The following is a 23631-nucleotide window of genomic DNA, read 5'->3' on the forward strand; positions in this document are numbered from 1 at the left end:
TGTTTTCGTAACGTTGTTCGTTCGCGCTATGTAGACACCGGTGGTGTTCTTTTCTGCATGCTAAAACACGTACTGATCCTCAATGCGTTACTCAATGCGGAGGGAAGTGATATTGAATCGCCCACTGCTTAGGTGACTTAGCGCAGCTGCCGTGGAAGCAGCAACGTGCTAAGCATGACGTACGCCAAACTAATGAGCGATCAGCTGAAAAGCCAGAGGTAACGCGCACAACGGGGATGATACCGCGGTCCCTGCAGAAGCGGCATTCCTGCTAATGGGGATGCTGAAATCACTGAAAAATTCGCGTAAAACTATGAGCGCAGCCAATCATTTACACCGAAACTCATGTGCAATACACTTGTACTCACGGTCATGAACCTATGGCGTCATCGCCGAGATATCAATCATACGAAGTCTAACGGTGTTCGCTCGCTTGGTGGGAAGTATGCAGTAGCGTTGTACAAGTCAAGTCTACCGCCTATAGTGACCTGGGGGAGATGAGCGCTGTTTGAGGCGAGGATGTTGGGCAGCTGGCGCAGCTGGTGGACGCCGAGTTGACGTTCAAAATGAAGATTTGATTTGATTTACAATGGCTCCTCAAGATCATGCATGAAACGCGAAGCGCATGCGGCAATCCGACAAGACGACGCACGTCGCCGCAAACAGACGCGTGTTGCTAAAACGGAAAACGTTAAAATAGCACACGCTACCAAGCAAAGTGCGGCCGTGAAGCAGCTCGCAAGCGGGTTATTCGGGCCACAGATCTGGCGGCTCCTCAGCCCAAAGGCCCGCTTAAAGCGACACACAAATGCGGAATGTAGTTCAGAAACACTTTTATATGCCCGCGTAGTAAACACTGGCGCCGCCTCTTTCGGCTTCGCTGGTCAACCATATCCACAGGGTCGCAGTTTGGTGATTTTTAAGGTACTGCTTTGTTACTTGCTTTTGAGAGCTACCGAAAATTTGCTGTCTTTATGGCTCGCTAACGACCATACGTGCGAGAGAACGAAAAGAAAGACTTCAAAAGCAAGAGTCATGCTTTTAGCCAAATACTGCACGAGTACTGCACGCTAATCCCATTTACACATAATATTATGATACAACGGCCTACGAACACGTTAATGCAATGATTACAAGATGCACAATAGCCAATTTTGGGGAACACAATGAAGGGAGAGGTGGTTTTGCAACTGTATACACCGCCACGTTTTTTGTTTTTTTTTTCGCGTAGTGGGCAGCATTATATGCTACGAAGGGCGAAAATACGGCTCCAGCACACCGAAATCAGTTCGCAGTCACAGGAGCGGTTATCTACAGCTGCTGTGAGCGGCTCCAGTTATAGTGTAGTGCCATGCCGTATGAAAAGCACCACATCTGCGAAAAAAATTTCTAACGAAATCTATCTATCTATCTATCTATCTATCTATCTATCTATCTATCTATCTATCTATCTATCTATCTATCTATCTATCTATCTATCTATCTATCTATCTATCTAACCTCCAACGTCTTGGCGCTCTTAAGACGTTATATGAAGCCAGACTTCGTAAATCGTCACGCGACCGAGCGATGGAGCCCGTTTCACAGAAGATGTTGCGCCAGCGTCGTTGTCGATAGGTGAAATAGTTCGTTAGAAGCGAAGAATTAAAAGCAATTCTCGAGCAGTAATCGAACTTAGAAATTCTTTATGGTAGTCGAGTATTCAACCATAGAGCAACGCTATTACTTCAGACTGCTTTGGAAAAAGACCCTTTACAAGCATTATGTCAGGACAATGTCAAATTCGGTTGCAGAGTTGGACAAGGGTGTCAATGCAGGCTAGTTGGCATTTCATTGGGGGTTTTGGGTGTAGCGCCGCGTACATATAGGTAAGAAAGAAGATGACAGGAAAGTGGCGTTTGACGTCAAACGACACACCACCAACTCCTGAAGGAACCAAGCCACATCAAGTTAAAGTAACGCTGCAGATCACGGCGCAGGTGATGTTGTCACGTGCAACGCTCGGAAAGTATCACCCTAAAGGGAGTCTCGTCCTTGTGTCTCCTGTCATCTTCTTTCTTACCATTTTGCACGCGGCGCTACATCGAAACCTGCAGAATTGGATATGTTGTTTTATATCATTGTAATAAATATTACCTATGTACACCTATGACTCCGCGAGCTATAGACAAGAGGAACGCCTGACTATAGATATGCGCATCATCTCACAGTAGCATGCGCTTCGTGGCATGCTACTGTGAGATGATCATTTTTGATGCCCTCTCTCCGCCTTTCCCTCCTCCTAACCCTCATAACACTCCTTCTCATCATCGCTTCTTTTTTTCACCCCTTCCTATGGTATACTGCACATGGCAATGCTACGGTTTACCCTTTCACCTCATACTTTTGCTCCACATTTCTCTCCTCCTCTGCATTATATAAGTCCTTCTCACCCTCAGTTCCCTTTCTGATCCCATTGCTAAACATTACCTATACAAAGCTGTGTCATGCTTTACCCTATGCTTTTGTGCTTTCCTTCCTCCTGACCTTCAAATCACTGATCCTTGCCCTTACTTCGCACGCCTTGCTATGCTCTAATGTGCATGACTATCCTACGCTAGAAGCCGCTCACCGCATACCAGCTCTCTGTGGTGCATACCTGCCGAGCTTTTGCGTCCGACGCCGGCCCATCTACAAGCTTAAATGGCTCCGCTCTTATCCGCTGTAGGATCCTGTACCTTTACTGCTTCGCATGAGATTGATGCCCACAACGCGTACGATCTGCCAGGTTTTTCCGCCATCCCTTTAAGGCGATAAGTGACATTTTGCACTCAAGATATGGCGGACACCTTCCGTTTTGTCTCAGCTTCAATAGCGGCATGTTTAGCAATATTTCTTTCTTGAAACCATTACAAATGATTGAGGTTTAGCTTAGAGCAGGCATTGAGTAAAAGCTGCACCTAAAATCAGTCACCGTAGTTCTCAAAGTCATTATTAACCAGGTGGAGGCAACACAAGACAGCCATGGCACCATGCAATCTTCTGATGTATGATATACAGCGTTCCACAATCTTGGCATGTGCAGAATTCAAGAAAGTAGGTTTTTGTGAGGGTAAGGATCTTGCCTAGAGTATTGTTTCCGAGCCAGCACAAGCTCTCAGGAAGAACGTCAATTCAATTGCGTCACATTTTTCTGCGCTCTAAATCACTGAAAAATAATCCATATAGTCCAGTATCTTTATGCGGGCTCTTAAGATATGCTGCTACTAAGCGAATATCGTAACAAATTTCACCATAAAGGTCACTCTCCCTTCACTCCATGAATGCAATTGCACATGTATTGCCGCCATATCAGCAATACACTTTCTTATAAAAGTGCGCACTGTACAATCCCCTTCTAATTTTCGAATGCGTCGCACACTAAAAAAAATTGCCTTCTCAAAGAATGGACAAGACAGCGCCATGTTCCGTCTGATTCACCTAAACCGTCTTCTCTTTTGAGCTAATCTGTGAACAATGCTACACCAACTAGCCTATTTATTTTTCCCTTTCATTCGTATTTATCTGCTCTTTCGGCTTCCTTGCCTAACGGTTGATGCTGTTTGGTTCTCGAAAATCGAAAACCCCGTGCTGGTTTTCTCGTTTGTCGCACAACACCTCCGCATGTTATTTATGCTGGTTTTCTCGTTTGTCGCACACCTCCACATTACCCTTTGGATGAAGCGTGGCTCGGATAGCTACATTTAAGATGTCTTACAAAAGGCTGCATATGCAATGACATGTGCAATATCTCATATACATGAAACTTCAGTGCTCGCCTGCAGTATCTGAGCTCTTCTATCCGCTAAACCACGCGATACGCTGAGTATTTAAACGATCATTAACGCCAAGCACGCTCGCATGGTGGACGAAATCCGTGTACTTAGCATGTACATTCAATCTAATCGACCGAATACTTTGGGCTTCAAACGCTTACTGCAGCGTAGGTCGCACCGGAGAGCTTATAGGAAGGCTGCCCGATAAGCATGGAGGTATCCGCGAAGCAGAACTGCCAAGGCTGGCGCAGGCGTGTTCCGTCAGCAAAACCACATTCTCTCTTATTTATCTTCATTTAACTAGGACCGATGAAGATAACGTTTATTCACGTATAACTATACAAATCTGCCCTTAGAGAGCCAAGTAGAGCCTCCCCTAGATGCTTTTGGCTACAAGTACCCCGAATACATATAGTGAGATCGCAAGAGCCCACCTGACAGCTCAATGCCAGCGCTTAGCAAAATCCCGCACCGGTAGACACATCCTCCCGTCCCAAACTATTAACACAGCCCACATTACCAGAAAGAAATCCATTAGCCCACCCGTTTGATGAGAACTTTTATGCAACTGCTTTCTATAACAACGAGACAAACAGTTCAGAAAGAGAAATAGTTCGTTTACTATGAAGACGTGGTCTATATCGAAGCCGCAGAGTATTCGTGTGGGCACGAATTCTTCATATGAGCCTTTGGCTCAGCCGCAGTGTTCAACATCCACTCTAGCACGTTCTTTGGAGGAGGCGGCGAGGTCATTTGCCGCTTTAATACTCAATTACTCTGTCATAGTGACTCAAACATTGCCACATAGATCTTCGGAGTGGGTAAGGTTTGCAGGATAGCCCTAGCCAACTTCTCCCATAACCTGCCATCCCAACTTCTGCGCTCAATGTGAACACCTCCTCTCGCAGGCCTCGTCGGCAGGGAAATGACCTACGCAAGTGCTTGAGCGTTCACGAACAGTGCGCAGACATGACCAGGGGACGTTTCAGGCTCATGTAATCTCCCTCCAGCATTTACCACAAAAAACAGATTACTTGCATATCATGAAATTTGCGGACACTACCGCTAGGTCGCCAAACCTTCCCACCTCTGATGCATCAGTCGTCACAAACACACGAAGTACTATAGGGTAAACTACAAACTCGCACTTTTCTATCCCGTACCTTTCGCCACGAAAAGCAACATGGAATGTACCCTGGCTAAGCGTGTAAGTTTTGTCCTGCTAGCACAGCAGACCTCAGCGACATTGTGTGTCAGTGTAAAAACCACTTCTCTTTCCCAATCTCTCTTGTATGTAGTCGGGAGTATGTAGTTTTAAGTAGCTAGGAGTAGTGGTAGGCTGCCATGCGCAACTCCAAACCTGTAATTCAAGAGAATATCTGAGGGTGGGTTCTTCTGCTGCAGGAGCCCTACCGCGGATAGCATCATCTCCCTCAAACTCTTGTCGCAGCCGCTTTACATTTACGGTATGATAAGTAAAGCTGTTCCTCTGTCTCTCTCTTGCCGCTTGCTCCATGAGGGTGGAGCCCCATTAGTGCGGACAAAGCGCATCATGGATCGATCAACAAAAGAACGAAAATTCTTAAACACAGCGGAAGACCCCCATCATTATTTCTGAAATTCGTTTCGCTATGACGGATGAGAGCGAACGTGGAAAAGCTGCCTGAAATTTGTTTGTCCCGCTTTGAGTGGCGAAATATCAGAACGCCGGAACAAAGATAAATGAAATGTTTTTGCTCATATTTCTAACACGAGCAGGGACCGAAATAACGACACCTAAGGTCATGTTGCCAATCATGTTTCTTTCATTTGCTTTACTTTTGCTTGAAGTAACATACGCAGTCGTGAACGATTCGCACCCTAAGAAGATATGCTCTTGATTAATCTACGCTTCGTTGCGAAGAAAAAGCCAAACTGGACGAACTCGCGTCGTGGGAAGCGCGAGTACGATTGCGTATTTCTCACTGGCAGGATAGCGTAGTCAATTGCGTTTATACGTAGCTGTACCCAACTCATTCCGGGGGACTTTATCGCATTCTACGGCTGCTCTTCGGCGTGGAAACAAAGGAGGATTTCCATTCTGCGGCAGTGATGAAACAATTCAACATATTCTGTGCGACTGCCCACAGTACTGTTCACAGAGACAGTCACTTTGCAACGCGCTCGATAAGTTGGACGACCTCACTCTGTCGGAAGAAAGAATCCTGCGCCATCGACCGGACCAAATGTCACAGAAAAAGGCTGTGCAAGTGCTACTGCGCTTTCTGCGTTCAACTGGTCTCTCAGAACGGCTCTGACTGGAACGTCTTGCGTGTGTGTGCATGTGTGCCATAGAGAAAGAAAAAAAAGCGTTTTAAAGACGATAGTCTCTCTTGGGGAACTTAAACGCAGAAATTTTGGTCTGTCTGTCTTTCTGTCTGTCTTTCTGTTTGTCGGCACGTCCCTCGATTCAGCCACTCGGCCAAAGTTGAACCACTTGCCCAAGGGCCAGCCGTCTTGAACTGGTACGGCTGTTCATACTTGTGAACGTTGTCGATCAAAAAGTAAATATCATGCATATCTGAGGTGCAACATCACTAGGTAAGTATTAGGTGGCGTGTTCCTTTAATAGAAAATGCATACATACGTAATTTTAAGGACCCTAGTTTCTTAAGCTGCGCTGAAAATGCATAAGAATGGAAGCTTGAGCGAGTTGGTATGCGTTCATCTTTGTTGAAACAGCGCTCACTAGACGACAACGAAGTAAAAGAACGCACAGGACAGGCAGCGCCTGTCCTGTGCCTTCTTTTACTTCGTCGTCGTCTAGTGAGCGCTGTTTCAACAAAGCTGAAAGTGCGACTGCGCTGAAATTTGCCTTCCTCCGTGCCCTTCGCACGAGCTCATTGTTGTGTTTCGGTTTCGGTTCTGTTGCACTGTACGAATGCCATGGGTTGGTGTTGAAAAACTTTAGTTTTGAGAAGGCCAAGAAGGTGAAAAAATATATTTAAAAAATGAAAAAGCAGCGTTGTGGGCGGCCTTCAGGCTGCCGGTTGTGGGCGCCGCTCTGGCGTTCCTGTTTTACCCAGGCGACGTGTAAATAAAAGAGTGTGTGGAGAGTACTCGTTGAGTGCGGACGTTTCTCTGCTTCAGCGCTTCGCGCCAAACCGCGTTTTCGGGCTGGCTGGCGTCCCCGCCGGTCGCGTTGGTCACCGCCGGTCTTCGCCTGCTGCTGCGCCGGGACTACCAGCACGCAACGCAGCACTCATGTTTCCCGACGTATTGCCAGATGGCGTCCATATCTCACACAGCGCCTCTTCTATCGTCTTTACACGACATTTGCAGCGAAGCACGCAGATACGCGGCCAATTTTTTTTTCGTTTTCATTTTATCTCACTCTCTCTGAAAAGAACACACCGGGGCCGTGGGTGGCTGGGCCAAGAAAAAACTTTATTGCGATAGCGCAGTTTAATGTAGCGTTGTGCGAGAGGGGTTAAGGGGAAGGGAAGGGGAAGAAGCAGTGGTGATAACGGCGGCTTCGGCTGGCGTGACGTCACGGATACATCATTCCGCTCCCCCTACGGTGAGTAACGGTCTGGGGGTTTGCGTTGCCGGCCCGAGCGACGCAACACCGGAGTTGAGGGGCTCCCGGCGATCTCGCTCCTTGTTAGCGCTCGCCTCGGTGTTCCTCCTGCTGGGGCCCCTCCGGCCCCGGCGGCCGTTTCGAGGCACCGAGAGTCGCCGGCTTCTCCCTGGTCATGCTCCAACTCCCGTGGCTTCACCTGGTCGCTGTGGCGCCGAATGGTTTCCCCCTCCGGACCATCGGCATTCACCAGGCGGGCTCCGTCTGTCGATGTAATGCTGGCTGGAGTCCACGGCTCGCCTTGCCCAATGTTCCTCACCCAGACTGGCTCCCCGGGCTGCCACCCATCGAGGGGGGGACGGTCAACTGGTGAGGGCGGAATGGACACTGCGCTGTGCAGCCTGGAGCGAAGATCGTAGCCCATTAGGAGTTGCGCTGGTGTCCGGCCCCCGGCCTGCGGCGTCCTGCTCTACCTGTGCAAAATCCTAGCCAGGCGGGTTTTCAGTGACCCTTGTACATTCTTCTTCAATGAATACTTCACAGTCCGAACCGCCCGCTCCGCGAGCATATTGGACTGGGGGTGATACGGTGCTGTTCGGAGGTGTACTATGTTATTCAGCTTCGTGAAGGTGTTAAATTCCCAACTCGTAAACTGTGGGCCATTATCGGATACCAGCGTCCGGGGCAACCCGAATGTACTGAACAAGGTGCGCAGAGCCTCTATGGTGGCGTGTGTGGTGGAACTCTTCATGGGTATCGCTTCTATCCACTTACTATGTGAATCCACCACAATCAGTTGCATGTGACCATCGATCGGCCCCGCAAAATCGATATGCAGCCTCGACCAACGCTCATCCGTTTCCGGCCACGCAACAGGGGCTTTCTTTGGGGGCATAGGGGCAGCTTGGATGCAACTGGTGCAGGACTTAACCATGTGCTCAATGTCATTATCGATCCGGGGGTACCACATCAAGGAGCGCCCTAGCCGCTTCATTGAGCAAATACCTTGATGAGTATCATGCAGCAGACGTAACATTACTGCTCGGGCACTCTTAGGGACGATCACTCGATGGCCCCAATAGAGAAGCCCATAACTCCCCGTTATCTCAGCTTTCCGGTTGAGGTATGGCATCAAGTGCTGGTCCTTAGGCCCCAAATTTCTTGGCCATCCCTCCTGCACCCATTTTTGCACCTTTGCTAAATCTTCATCAAGCTCCGTGAGAGTGCCCAGTTGCTTCGCAGACATGACACCATCATTGAGGGTCTCCGTGAGCAGCACATACTCACCGTCCACAGTTTCTTCCTGCGTCTCTGGCTGGGAAGTTGCTGACGTGGGGAGTCGGCTGAGGGCATCGGCTAGAATGTTGTTTTTCCCGGGCTGGTGTTTGATGACGTAATCGTATGCGCTCAGCAGCAGGGCCCATCGTTGGATTCGCGCCGCGGCCATCACGGGCACTGGCCTGTCTGGGTGAAAAAGTCCAACAAGCGGCTTATGGTCAGTCATCAATGTGAAAGTATTGCCGAGCAAGTATTGTCGGAATTTCGACGCACCAAACACAAGTGCCAAGGCTTCACGCTCCAGCTGCGAGTAATTTTTCTCAGCTCCAGTCAATAACCGAGAGCGGAACCCTATGGGCCGAAGTACCCCGCCCCCGACATCGTGTGAAAGCACTGCGCCGATTCCGTCCGGGGAGGCATCGCATTCCAGGACTAGCGGCTTGTGTGGGTCAAAATGCGCCAGAAAGTCTGCGGACTTCAGAAGGTCCTTCACACTGCTGAATAACTGCTGTTGAGCGGTACCCCACTTCCACTTAGCTTCCTTCCGGAGTAGTTGATATAGGGGTGCCATGGCGGTCGATGCATTGGGAAGAAACTTGTGGTAGTACGTTACCATGCCGAGGTAGGACCTTAATTCTGCGGAATTCCGTGGTGCCTGAACCTTAAGGATGGCGTCTATGTTTTCCGTCTTTGGTTGAAGACCTCAAGCGCTGATTCGATGCCCCAAAAAATCCACCTCTGGTTGGCGGAACTTGCACTTGTCTGCGTTCAGGCGCACGCCGTATTCCCGGAAACGCTTGAATACTTCGTGCAGGGTGGTGCAGTCATTGCGTTTCTCTGCCACGATGACGTCGTCTAGGTAGACCTGAACACCCGGAAGTCCCTGCAAAATGGTCTCCATACGCCGTTGGAACACGGCCGGCGCGGACGCCACTCCAAAAGGCAGGCGAGTAAAGCTGAACAGTCCCTTATGCGTGTTTATGGTGGTGAGTTGCATGGCTTCCTCATCCAACGGAAGCTGGTTGTATGCCTCCCGCAAGTCTATCGTGGTAAAAACTTCACCGCCATTTAATGTAGCCAGGATATCCTCCACCCGTGGCAACGGATATTGCTCAGTGCGACAGGCTTTGTTGACCGTTAGCTTAAAATCGCCGCAAAGGCGGATGCAGCCATTCCGTTTCACTACCGGTACCACTGGCGCCGCCCACTCCGCATGAGGCACCGGTACAATAATACCCGCGCCCGAAAGGCGGTCCAGTTCCGCGTCGACCTTTGGCCGAAAAGCATACGGAACTTCGAGTGCTTTCCAAAATTTCGGCACCACGTTTTCTCGCGTCTCGAAGTGTACCGGTGGCCCTTTTATGAGCCCTAAACCTGGCGCGAACACATCAGCGAATTCTGCTAGCAACCGGTCCACGTTAACGTCGTCAGCACCGAGTAACGGCAGTTGCTCACCTGACGTGTTCACGTTCATGACCGGTGCCTCGAGCATGTGGAACGCTTGAATCAGGTCGCGTCCACAGAGGTTTGGGCCGGAGCAACCAAAGACTTGCAAAGATCCAGCCGTCGACCTGTTTCCGCACGAAACCTTGAGCTGAAGTTGTCCCCGCACTGGAAGCCGTCCCAGGAAGCAGGTGAGTTTCAATGGCGAACCACGCAGCTTCGGCCACACTGTTTTGTTCCGCTCATATATGGGCCACGTGATGACCGAAACCGGCGAGCCTGTGTCGACCAGCATGTTCACTGGAACCCCACCACAATCCAAGGTGCGCACGATGGGTTGCGTAATGCCGACGTGGCCGATGTGACTGTCTGCTGCCTCCAGCGCGAACATGCCGTCCGAACATGCTGCCGACGCACTCCGAGGTTGTGCAGACCACACACGATGCGATCTCTCAGCATTCTGTCCAACGAAGCACCAAAATTGCAGGTGTCCGCTATCTGTCGAATCGCCACGATAAAATCCTTGACCGGTTCGCCGGGCAGCTGATTGCGGGTGAAGAACTTATAAGAGTGTGCTATCTCGTTCGGTTGCGGTGAGAAGTGCTGCTTAAGCAAGGCTATCACTTGTGGTTACGACAGTTCATTCACCGTATCCGGAGCACAACGTCCGCTCAGTACGTCGACAGTGTGGGTGGACAGTGCAGTCACCAGCAGGGCCCGCTTCTTGTTGTCTTCCGTGATGCCATTACCCTCAAAGGCTTCCAGCCGAACCTGGTACGCGGGCCACTTGTCGCTCGTCTCGTCGAACTGCGGTGGGCTGGCGTATCCTCCCGTGGGTGCGGCGGCCATGACGGACGGAGTTGACGCCCCGCTTTCTCCCACCCTCGTCGCCATTGAAAAGAACACACCGGGGCCGTGGGTGGCTGGGCCAAGACAAAACTTTATTGCGATAGCGCGGTTTAATGTAGCGTTGGGCGAGAGGGGTTAAGGGGAAGGGAAGGGGAAGAAGCAGTGGTGATAACGGCGGCTTCGGCTGGCGTGACGTCACGGATACATCACTCTCTCTGTCCTCTTTTCGACCCCTATATCCCCACCCCTGTGCAGGGTAGCAAACCGGTCACTCGCGCCAGGTTAACCTCGCTGCGTTTCCTTTTCATCTATTTCTCTCTCCCCATTGCACAAATAAAGTGGAAATTTGTAGTAATGGCTGTTGTTCCACTGTCAGTTCCTAATAAGCAGGTGGAAGGGATGTCATGCTCGCCTATTTAGTGCTCTTGAGGAGAGGGCTATGTCCACATTGTGTAAGACACCATCGATGTCTTGGCCAGGAGGACATTGCCGATGGATGAAGTAGTAAACGTTACGTATCAAAGGAGGGCAACACCGGTTTTACGAATAACGACAATGCAAAGGCATAAGATTCCCGACAGTGTCCTAGGCATTCGCTATGACCGCTCCTGCACGTGGGGTACGGTTCCCAGTGCATGTTTTCGGGCGCGGGAGTCAGTATATAATAGCTCTTTGCTAACATAGTTGCGTCGAAAGCCAATAAGTTTCTCGCTCGAAATGTGAAATGCAAATAGCCCTACTCTCGCATCGGACAATTACTGTAGCAGTAATTGTTCAATATGAGCCGTACATATGTGGTTGGCGGCCATGACCTACGGTAAAGAGAAGAGGTGGTGTGGTAATCTACCGAACTATAGTAGCACGGTCTGTAACTTCGAATTGCGAAGTCTAACAGTCAAGTTTTGCTCGTTGATCTTAATAAAGTATTTGATGCTCAGATGTGTTTACAGGGTGCAAGATTTCAATTTTATCAAGATTTCCTATACATTGTTTTGAGCCTGTAAGATTTACACCGGAATATAGTGTGCTGAAGCAATAATAATAATATTTATAATAATAATAATATTGATATTCTTATTTTCCTTATTATTATGTGAGCATTTACCTGACGTGAAATTTTATAATTAGTAATAATATGGCAGGTTTTACCTGCCATCACCAAGGCATGGTTACGAGAAACGGCGTAGTGAACGGCTCCGCATTCCTCAGCCACCTGAAGTTGTTGAGTAGAGCTATAAGGTCGGCCATATTTTGCGTTCTTTCAAGTTTTCTTCGCTCTGTGATGTGTCTCTGTAGACTTGGCGCACCTTTTAACTTGAAGTTCTTGACCGTGGGCCTAAACGTAAGTACACCAGCGTCTGGCATTTTGCCTCCATCGAATAGCGGCTGCCGCGGCCTGGGTCTAAACGACGGCTTTCGGGTCAGCAGCCGAGCACCATGGCCACACTACCGCTGAGCGCCTCTGTCCTGAAACAGAGCACTTTACTTCTGCAAAAGCCTTACAGGTATTGGTATCCATTCGCCTAAGACGACTAACACCATGCAAGGCATTCGAGTCTTGCACGTGGCTTTGGTCGTGGGGAATGTACCTCGTCATCAGGAATGATCCATGGCGAGCCCAAAATAAGAAGACTATTAAGGCGAATGCTCCAGAGACCTTATCAAGCGCGAGAATTGACTATCGGCGTCTTCGGCATCCAGCGTCGGCAGCGTCAACAAAAGTGAAGCGAAAAATCATCATCACGTGTTGACGTCCCCACATGACGTCACTATGACGTCACAGATCGCTAAAATGTCTGACACCAACGTCGCTTCGGTGATGGCGGCCCGATCACGAAGGCCGTGCAAAACCAGGTCTGGTGAAGAAAGTTTGCAGTCTCTCCAACCTTGGATGAAGTTCAAAACCAGGTTATCTGCGTGGAGCTATCGAAGGTAGACGGGGGATGATAAGTGCATAGACTCAGAAGAAACAGGAGATGACTTTCACCTTGAAATCGTCCTACGCGAATGAATAAGGGGCGCTGTGAGCTTTTATTGTGCCGCCTCCAATATTGCGTCCATATTGCCTCTTAAACAAGGAAATTGCGACTCAATAAAAGCACAGATTAAAACATTGGCTGTGTATATTGCAACTACATGCATGTCCTCTCCTTGTAGCGTGCGAAAAATTAGCTGAATTGACGGTATAAGGTGTTCATTTAGTTAGTCAATTATATGAGATTAGGTTCCCGTCATGCGTCTGCTGCACGGCCTGTAATACTTCTCCGAACAATCAAGTAGCATAGGACACAATTTGATGAAGTTCATATGAAGAATTTCTTCACGGCGCATTGCTTTGTGGCTTTATCTGTTGTCCAAGAAAGAATTGTGCGGCTGCCATGTGCGAGCTGCTGTGCAGCTGAATATATTTTTATTAAGTATGGATGCTGCAAACTAATTGTTATCTGAATCTCGCTTTCATGCACAGTCTATTTCCAGGTGACTTCAGCTCGCAATGCCCTGGCTACGGGGGAACGTGTGATTTAGGGCACATGCTTTGGCGGTGACCCTCGTTACGTGGGGATAAGGACCTCAAGAGGATAAATGGAGCTCGGCCCTCAAGAGCACGGAATATCAGCATCAACTTTGGGCTGTCCAGAGAGCCTGTGATGCGGCGGTTAGGCTAGGTCTAAATGTCCCCACGTGGGAGCGGCCCGCGCTGTCACCCTAAGGGGTTGCACTTCTCCGGATCTTTAAATAAAGTTCTCCGTACCGTACCGTATGCACTTGATATACGTGCATGCGGATAATCATAAGTTTATGTTCATAACATCATGCATTTTTGTTAAGAATGTAGCAGAAAAAACGTCCAAAAATACCAACATGCAAGAGGTACAGATTGCTTACTCATTTGCGCTATATCAATATCCCTGTTACTGCACATTTTAACAATAATCTTTTCGTAGAAATTTAGGAGAAAGCTCGCTATTTGAATGAGTGCTTATGTTATGTTTGACGTAGAGGGAGGCAAGCACTGATCATATTTCACAATTGGAAGGGATATATAAATATTTCTGTCATATACGGAATTATATCAGACATTTAAAATACAGCGCTTATAAGCCATAACCAATTGTGAGGCATTATGTGAGTGAAGCTGTGAGAACAGTGAGTGGAAACCTCGCTGTCATAAAGCCAATTTTCGGCGCGAAAGTGTTGAATGTTGGCGTTCACATGACAACCCGCGCTGACCGCTACAGTGCATAACCTGCACCACTCTATCCGGGAAGCAAGAAGTGTTGTCCACGGAAACGTTTGCGGTCGTGCTGATCGTATTACCTATGAATCTGCAATGAAGCGTAGCTGCAGCACCTCGCTGGCTCGCCGGTCAATACTATCGCAGCTACCGTATACATGACACGGTAAACCGGAACAGCATTCCCAAGGAGTGGGTCGGGCGCTGTGCCACCTCTAGGCCACAGCCGGTAACAGTTGTGATGCAGCCGATGATTAATGTGAGCTACTCCAGGATGCTACACCCTCGAGCAGCGCGTCAGCATGGTGATGGATCACACAATAACACACGCCGGCCCATGCTCTGGAGCCGCCCAAATTACCGGGATGCATTGCGTAGGTGGTGTGATTTATAATTGCTATATGGTAGACGACTGCATGAATGAGAAAGCAACCGTTACGTTCCTTAGCTGAAGGACCTCGAAGAAGCCACGGGGACGCACATAAAATAGTTCCTATTTTCGCTGCTCTAAGGAGAAAAAAAGCACAACATTAGTTCTACGAGCCGGCTGGTCTTTTCTGCCACGTCTTCCTATTTGCTCCCTGCGCTCCTTGGGGCATTATGCGAGTCCGAGTGCAGCTATTCTCGGAATTCCATGTAAACATCACCGAACAAAGAGTACTGAACTAAGTACACGGCCTGAATTGATTGCAGTTCAAGTATAACTAAGAATTTATCACTATTGACAGGCGACCGCCGGCTGGTGGAGCGCTCCAACAGAAGAAGAAGATAGTCCTACGCTCTAAAAAAAGAAGAAAAGGGGTAGGGACGTTAGTCCTTTTGGGGATCAACTGATTTGCCACAAACAGTAGTCTTTTTGGTGATGAGCTGCAAGGGGATAAACATAGCGTTCGAAGGATTAACTGAAAGCGGACAACGGTTCCTCCTGTAAAGACTAGCAGCTCATTTTCGGAAATGGTCCCTGACAGAGCACATGTTATTCCTGTATAAACTAACAGTTGATTTTCGGAAATGCTACCTGAAGGATCAAAGGTTACTCCTGTAAGGATTCACAGTAGGTTTTCGGAAATGGTCCCTGAAGGATCAAATGTTACTTTTGTAAGGACTAACGGTTTCCTCCTGTAAGCACTAATAGTTGATTTTTGGAAATAGTCCCTGAAGGTGGAAATGTCCCTCATATAAGAACGAATGGTTGATCCCCAGAAATGATCCTTGGGAAAGCAATTGTTGCTTCCTCAGGATTAGCTGTTGATCCTGAGGTTTCATCCCTGAGATAGCAAATGTTACTCCTTCGGCATGAACTGTTAATACATTTGAATAATTTTTGGAAAGGACTAACCAATTATCCCCTAATCATTCACCTGCAGATGATCGGGCTGTCCTCACCAGAATGTCATGCTAGCTCAAGTGAGCTGTGCTTTAGTCAGCAGTGCATGCATGAATGTGTGTAGTGACGAGTGTGTAGTTCCATTCTGAGATGGAAACATTTATTGTCCCAAAAGTGCCTTTGCCATGCGCGCACGAGTGGTGTTGGCCGTAGGCCGCTGTCCACCTTGGTGAGCCGGCACAGCTCGTCAAAAAAGACCAGCGAGCCTTGCTCGTCAATACAGTATTGAAGGCCAATAGAGGGCATCATGACCCCATTGTAACAGAACCTAATAGGTACACTCACATCATCTTTATTGATACGGAGAAATTAAGAAAATTACGGGACAATCATATTACTCTCAATTGTTTCAGATGACCGAGGGTGTTCTATCAAGTGTTCAAGGAGAAAAGGAAACAAGATTATATTGACATCTATCTTAACTTTTACAAATGCCCCGCCAAGATGGTATAGTGGTTATGGCGCTCCACTGCTGATCCGCAGGTCGCGCGATCAAATCCCGGCCGCGGCGGCTGCATTTTCGATGGAGGCGAAAATGTTTGAGGCCCGTATACTTAGATTTAGGTGCACGTTAATGAACCCCAGGTGGTCGAAATTTCCAGAGCCCCCCTCTACGGCGTCTCTCATAATGATATGGTGGTTTTGGGACATTAAACCCCAGATATTAATAATATTATTCATTTTTACGAAAACGCGAAGAGAGACGAATGGCATCCTTTAGTTGGTGTATGACCTGTTTAAGAATAAATAGGACGAGTCCTACTTGGAACTGTGAGTCGCGTGTTTCATAAAGATGTGCTTACTTGATTGAAGCCACTTATAACACGTATTTGAAGGTACACGATGAAAAGGCGTATCGTAGATCACCAAGTATGTGACATAAATGGGTTAAAGAGCATTGGCACCATTATCGAACAAGGCTTGTTTTACGCTAACAGACTCATGAGTCGACTCACACAGACTCGGGTCAGCGCGTGTGTCTGAGTTTAAGTGAGTCCGGTTGAGTAACGTGTTGGTGAGTCTGAGGTCGAGTAGTCTGGTTGAGAAAAAGTTAAGTGAGTCTGGATCTGAGTGAGTCTGGTTGAGGAAAAGTTTGGTGAGTGCGAGTGCGAGTGAGCCCGCAAATCAAAATATATTTCTTGAGTGAAACTGTGTGAGCTCCAATTTTTTTGTCGAACTATGCCTAGAAAAAATACAGAAAAGAAAATTTTGTATTTTGGAAAGTTACGATGCTGGTCTCAATAACAGCCTGTACGCAGCAACAAACGCGCATGGGCTTGCGCAATTGCAGCACAATTGCGCAATTGCAGCACCGCGAAGTACGTTTTTCACACCTGCGTTGATAGTCTCTGTAAATAGCGACACTCGCTGACCCCGAAATAAGAGCAAGAATGATCATATCTGACGAACAGAAGCCGCACTCGATACTACTGTGAGCGATACTGAAGAAGAAAGGACGGCGAGGAAGGATACCCTATATAAGCGCTGAAACGTCCGTCATGTTTACGCGATTGTCACCGCCAGTAAATATTGTGAAGCTTATTGGTGAACTAAGTTTCAGTCCTCATAATTGGTGCAAAATTTTCATAGCCCTACAAATTAATATTTTCTCGCGTTATTTTCTTGATCGCAACAGTAAGCGGGCCGACACGCCGCCGCCTTCTTGTCATCTGTGCAGCATGCGTTCGCCGAATTCCTCTCACCCCTCAGGTCACTGTCGCGTACAACCGTCACCACGACGGAATAAAAAGGAGAGCTTTGGACCAACGGGGCGCATCTGGTCGAGAGCAAAGTTCATGACCTTTGAAAGAGGCATTCGTGGGATGCGCGATCATTGCTTCGTGTACGCTGCTAAGCTGTGCTCCAAAGAAGGGCCAGAGGAAAAAAAACGTATTTTCCTCCCTTCAATCTCTACAGGAAGGAGTAAATGAGCCGCTCTACGCACGGGACTGACGTAATGCCCGCGTCACAATGAAAGCTCGTAGTCCCTGCGTGGCGGGAACCTCATCGTCTCTGTAGACATTTTCATAAAGTTGTTCTCTCTCTCTCCCTTCCGTTAATCTTTTCCGAGGAAGGTCTAGTCCTTCGAATTTGCACGTGACACGTAATTCGCCCCAGTTGCTCCTAAACTAAAGCCGACGTTATTGCCCCCTTGAGCCGTTTTTTTTTCTTAAGTGTGTATGATTTGTGTTGCTGCTTATTGGTGCCCGCACCCCCCAACCACACGTGGACCTGCCAAACCCTTCGATCGCTTTAACCGTTCCACTCTTTACAAAGTAGGACAAAAGATTCACCAACGACAGTTCGCGCACGGCGCATTCAATTCTGCAGTTCATCCAAAAAGGGCGCTTTCCTCCCCACAAGGGAGGAAAGCGCCCTTGTTGCCGCGTCGTGTGCAAACTCCTGTACAAAGTTCGTTTCAAGTGGGAGGAAAGCACGGTTGACCTGTACAGTTACTCCCGAAAACATTTTATAGTGCAGATGCTATACTGTACACGTGCTTTCAGCTATAGTGTAATCAATTTTTAATACTTTGAAGAAACAAAAGAGTGCTTAATATATCAAAATCCATCGAAACAGTAAAAAAATTGGGGGACCCTTAAGCTTCGCCTTTAAGAGTTGAACGCGATAGCGAAATCCGGCCCCTAGTGCGCACTTCAACCACTAAGTGCATACTTATTAAATACTTATCAATGTGTATTGTTACACACACACGCACACAGACACACACAAGCGCGCGCGCGAATGGTAGAGGTCTTTGATCTAAAGCAAGAGTCGCATGGCCTCCAAGATACACGCCAGCGCTTGCCATCTCGGAGGCCATGAAGAGTCCCACAATGATTCACAGATGGCAGCACAATATCTAGCGTTTGCTGATTACTTGATCAACGCCTCATCTGGAAAGCCGGCGTTGCCTTGATATGTTTTCCGCTAGATGGACATAGTTGTTCATTTTTTTTAGCTGTTTGAATGTTCGTGTGTGTTTTTAGCGGCGATGGCTGCACTATCCCGGCTTTTTTCGACGTAGTTTGATGGCCTCCAAAATGCGCCTACAAATCGTCGAATGGGATCGTTTTCGTCCTGACACCTGTCGAACAAAATCCGTTAAGGAGACTCCTTCCACTACATGGCATTTACGTAGTGTTTTTTTTCGAAGCAGCTGCAAGTAATACCGTGGCTTTGTGGCAGGACACCTGCTTGCCACGCGAACGGCCCGGGTTCGATCCTCGATGGGCCCTAAAGTGTTATTCTTTATTTTATTTGCTTCTTTCTCGATTTTTCGCTCACAGACGATTTTTTCCTCACAACCAACGGTGCCGACACCGACGCCGACGGCGGAATTTCTGCGATACTAGCTCTCTAACGCTATCGCGTTAAAAGCTTTATCACAGTGTACAATAACCACTGCGTACAGAGTAAAGGGCTAAAGGTGTTTAGAGCCTCCTCTGCACAAGCGACGACGGCATCAGCAATTTTGGCGATCTGCGACGTCATAGCTACGTCAGGTGGGGACTCCAGCATGTGGTGATGACTTGTTGCTTCACTTTTGATGACGCTGCCGAAGCTGGATGCAGACGCCGCCACGGTCAATTTTCGCGTTTGATAAGGCATCTAAGGCATTTGATTTATTAGTGTTCTGATCTTGTGCTCACCATGGCTCATGTCTAATCACGCGGTAAATTCCCGATGACCAAAACCACATGCAAGGCTCGAATGTATTGCATGGTGTTACTCGTCTTAGGTGAATGCAAAACAATCCCTGTCAGGTTTTTGCTGAAGGGAAGTGCTCTGTTTCACGAGAGAGACGCTCAACGGTAGTGTGGTCACGGTGCTCGGCTGCTGCCCAAGAAATCCGTGCCTTAGATCCACGCCGCGGCGGCCGCTCTTCGATGCAGAGAAAATGCCAGAGGCTGGTGTACTTAAGTTTAGGTGCCCGGTCAAGAACATGTTAACAGGTGCGCCAAGTTAACAGATGCACATCACAGCGCGAAGAAAATTTTATTATGAACACAAACTATAGCCGACCTTATATATCTACTCAGCAACTTTAGGTGGCCGAGGATTGTGTAACCGTTCAGTACGGCGTGTTACGTAACCATAGCTTGGTGATGGCAGGTAAAACCTGACGTAATATTGTTAATAGCCATAATTACAATATGATTATAATTATTATTATGTTCAAGATTATTATTAATAATATAATAATAATTATTATTATTTCAAGGAGTTGTGACGTCGACGAAGTCCGCAGTCGGCGTGTCCAAGATGAAACTCTTTATATGGCCAAACTTGTTGCCGGAAAACTGAAACTCAAACTACAGCAATACACACTGTACACTCATAGTGGCGAATAGAGCTTCGGTCGTCAAAAAACTGATCATCGCTGGGACATGCCGGATTTTATACCTCACACATCTATCTTTCCAGCCTCATCACTGGTGGTCGCGCAAGCTCTGCAATAATCTCGACTATTCACGTCCTGCGCGCAATGTTAACAAAATGATCTACTACAATCGCGGAGCTTCTAGAACACTGCGGCGCGTTCAGCATCGAGCGTTGCTAACTGTCCTTGCGGGTCAAACCCCAATACATCAAAATGAAACAAGAAGCGGGCGTAGCAATGCCCCCCTCTGAAGAAGCATGGTCGCGATGCGTAATACAGAACATGGAAGTAAAAAGAAATATGCATTTAACTCGAAAGAACAACAATAAAGCAAGCAAATGCAGAGTCCTAACGTTCCTCAGCGCGCATAAAATGACTTGAGGCGCACGATGTGAACGACTTCAGGTCGTGCACTGCGCCGCTGAGAGTTTATGATGCCACCCGGAACAACCTCGTAGTCCAGTGCACCGAGAGGTCGTAGCACGTTGTGTGGCCCGAAGTATCGCCGAAGAAGCTTTGAACTGAGTCCACATCGGCGTATTGGTGTCCTGACCCACACCCGGTCACTGAGCTGGTATTCCATGTGGCGTCGCCGAAGATTATAGTGACAGCTGTCTATCCTCAGCTGGTTCTTAATACGCAGGCGGGAGAGCTGTCGAGCTTCTTCGGCGCATTGCAAGTAAGTTCCGACGTCGACATTGCCTTCGTCGGTGGTAGCTCGCTGCATCGCGCCGAGCGTCGTTGCCGGACTCCTTCCGTAGACCAACTTGTATGGCGACAGCTGCGTCGTTTCTTGTACTGCCGTGTTGTATGCGAATGTCACGAACGGAAAGATGGCATCCCATGTCTTGTGCTCCACGTCGACGTATATGGCCAGTACGTCGGCGATGGTCTTTTTTAGACGCTCGGCGAGGCCATTCGTCCAAGGGTGGTAGGCGGTGGTCCGGTGGTGGCTTGTCTGGCTGTATCTCACGATCGCCTGCGTTAGCTCCGCAGTAAACGCCATACCTCTGTCAATGATGAGGACATCTTCGGTGGCATCACGCAGGGCGATGTCTTCAACAAAGAACTTCGCTACATCGGCGGCACTGCCTCTAGGTAAGGCCCTTGTTTCGGCGTAGCTGCTGAAGCAATCGGCACCGACGACGATCCATTTATTTCCGCAAGTGGACGTAGGGAATGACCCCAGTAGGTCCATACCAATTTCCTGGAACGGTCGGCGAGGTGGCTCGACCGGATGAAGAAAGCTTGCTGGTCTTGTCGGCAGTATCTTGCGTCGCAGGCAGTCTCGGCAAGGGTCGGTTTCTTCGTATACCTCCCATAGGACGCGAAATTCAAACGCTCCGCCGACGCAAGCGCCGACAGCGCCGAGAGCGCTATTGAATTACGCCCCTTGCAGAAGGCCGCCAAGATCAAAGGGCGATGACGTAGCGGTTACGTTGCTTACGTCGTCAGGGCAACAGTAACAACAGCTGCTCGCCTCCACCCCCTCTTCCTCCCTCTCCGCGCACCGTTTTCTTTCTATTTTTTTGTGCGCTTGCTTTTCCTCCTCTCCCATGCCGCGCACCGTTTTTTATTTTGTACGCTTGCTTTTTCTCCTCTCCTATGCCCCGCGCCGGGATTTTTCTTTTTTTTTTTGTTCGCGTGCGCTCGCGCGCGTGCTGTGCTTGGCCGCGCATTCGCGTTTGCCCGCAGCCAGCATGTGCTAGAGCATAAAGGTTGAATCCACTTACAACATTTCTGTTACCTCTTTTTATTGTTCTGTTTCCGAAACTCAAGATTTGCATGTAATGGGGCACGATACAAGTTCAGGAGAAGTACAGAAGGGAAGAATTCACAGTGTGTGCATGACTAAACACAAAAGTTCATCGTAAAGTTTGGAAATTAAAAAATCGAACACATTGGAAAGTGTAGGCCCTTTGACGTACACACATATAAGAAACACGATTTTCATTTGGTGCAATAACGAGCAATGTGCAGAGGAGCCTCTGATGAGAGGTAATCATGTAGTTTAAAGAAATGTCAGTGCATGACAAAAACATAACGAAGCGCAAAATATGTAAATATGAAATAATATTGCAATGATTTACTTATTAACCGTTGAAATGGTACGAAACGCAAAACAACCACTTACATATTTGCTCAGATTTTGCACAAATATACATGAAATGCTGGACACCTTCACCAGATAAACAAAATGAAAAAGATAAGATTTAGCACAGTAAGTAGTACATTGCGCTAAAAAGAGCAAGACACGATATATGGTACTTGAACACTACTTGAAAGTTGGTTGGTGGCAACGGGATGCAGGCCATGGTCAGTTTATGCAGCAGCACATGACATTCGAAGAAAAGCGTATTACTCAACGACCAGGTGAAATAAGCCTATACGCAGCTTTTCTTTCACCGCGAATATAATGCCTAGCTGAATATAACGCCACTGAAGGGAGGACGTCATGTTGGGTACACTGAGCACTTCATTGTGATAAACACAAACAGTAAAATTCTGCATATAGGACATGTCTCATGCCTACACATGAATCCTTAGAGCGGTTTTTCCATAGGCAATAACAGAGACAATATATAAACACACAAACTACTTCTTCAGCCGTAAGTACATAGCATATTCACGCACCGAGAAGAAGCACTGGGGGCAGGGTAGAAAGCTAGTCCACTTGAGTTGCGGATCGAGACTTCGCAGAGCGCTGATTCTACAGCTGTTAACCCCTCCTTGGGCAAACGCATCAGTTCTTGCCTTCTCGAATACTCCGAAAACGTTTCCGTCCTGAAATAAAGCAATTGAAAACTATTAATTCCAACGATACAAATTACGCAGTCGCATGAGGCAAACGTAGTTTCGTCGTCTCGGCTCAGTGCAAGCTGCGATACATTAGGCAGTTTTAGAATAGCGTACGCTATTTTAGCGTTTGCGGCTCGCTATTTCCGTCACTACGGGAGCCCGCAAGCGGTTAGCGTACGACGCATGACAGTTGCGCGAAAAGCCAACGCAAAGCTTTTCGTACGCTATTCTAAAACTGTCTATTCAGTCTCAGGAACGCGTATTTAAACGATGGCGAGTGATAAACAGGCAAAAAAAGCAAAACGCACTTCCATCACGCAGTTCTGTCATAGACGCAAAAGTTAAACTATGAGTCTCAAGTTCTTTAATTTCATTCCTTCTAGGAACAGCGATATTAACTGCAACATCGTGCTTTTCACGATTCAGCCGTAATTAAAAAAACAATAACTGTGTTGTCCAACTGCAATTCGTAAATATGTGGCTGCGAACGCAAGCCACATGCTCACCTTTAGTTTTTCGGAACCTCGAAGAATCTTGCGGAACTCGGCCGGTCTTGAAGTATCCGTGCACCGTTCCATGATGTACGAATGGTGCGTGCCGTTAACCACCACGGCGGCAAGAGCGCACAACACGCAAACACCACGAAAACTCCACACGCCGGCCAAAGCTCGCTTCATGTAACGGAACATCACGAAACTTCATATCAAGGCCGGCGACTAGGACGGGCTCCTGTATGGCGGCGACGGAGCACGGCTGACATAACGACCACTCCGATAAGTCTCAAGAGCGAACAATGAATGACCCGCTAACCACAACGGGAGACTTGCAGGTGTCCGCCAAGCATAGCCTCCCTGCACGGCCAGCCTGGTGCCCGCTCTCAGCACTCGCTTCATGCTACAACGG

General features: G+C 48.1%; 1 protein-coding gene across 1 annotated transcript; it reads right to left on the reverse strand.

The window, feature by feature from the left end:
* Positions 1–7348: 7348 nt before the first annotated feature.
* Positions 7349–11387, reverse strand: LOC125756437 (uncharacterized). The gene is made up of 4 exons (XM_049411234.1): positions 11371–11387; positions 10709–10891; positions 8648–8813; positions 7349–7807 (listed from the first exon to the last, which is right to left on the reverse strand). Exons 1-4 carry the CDS (start codon positions 11385–11387, stop codon positions 7349–7351), a joined length of 825 nt encoding a protein of 274 aa, XP_049267191.1.
* Between the last annotated feature and the right edge of the window lie 12244 nt (positions 11388–23631).

The sequence above is a fragment of the Rhipicephalus sanguineus genome, chromosome 11 (genome assembly GCF_013339695.2).
Source record: "Rhipicephalus sanguineus isolate Rsan-2018 chromosome 11, BIME_Rsan_1.4, whole genome shotgun sequence".
Lineage (NCBI taxonomy): Eukaryota > Metazoa > Arthropoda > Arachnida > Ixodida > Ixodidae > Rhipicephalus > Rhipicephalus sanguineus.

Coding starts and splice junctions, on each gene's coding strand:
- LOC125756437 (XM_049411234.1), bottom strand. Junction 8,814..10,708: donor GATACGGTGAATGAACTGTC/GTAACCACAAGT, acceptor TCACCCAGACAG/GCCAGTGCCCGTGATGGCCG. Junction 7,808..8,647: donor CAGAGACGCAGGAAGAAACT/GTGGACGGTGAG, acceptor AGGACGCCGCAG/GCCGGGGGCCGGACACCAGC.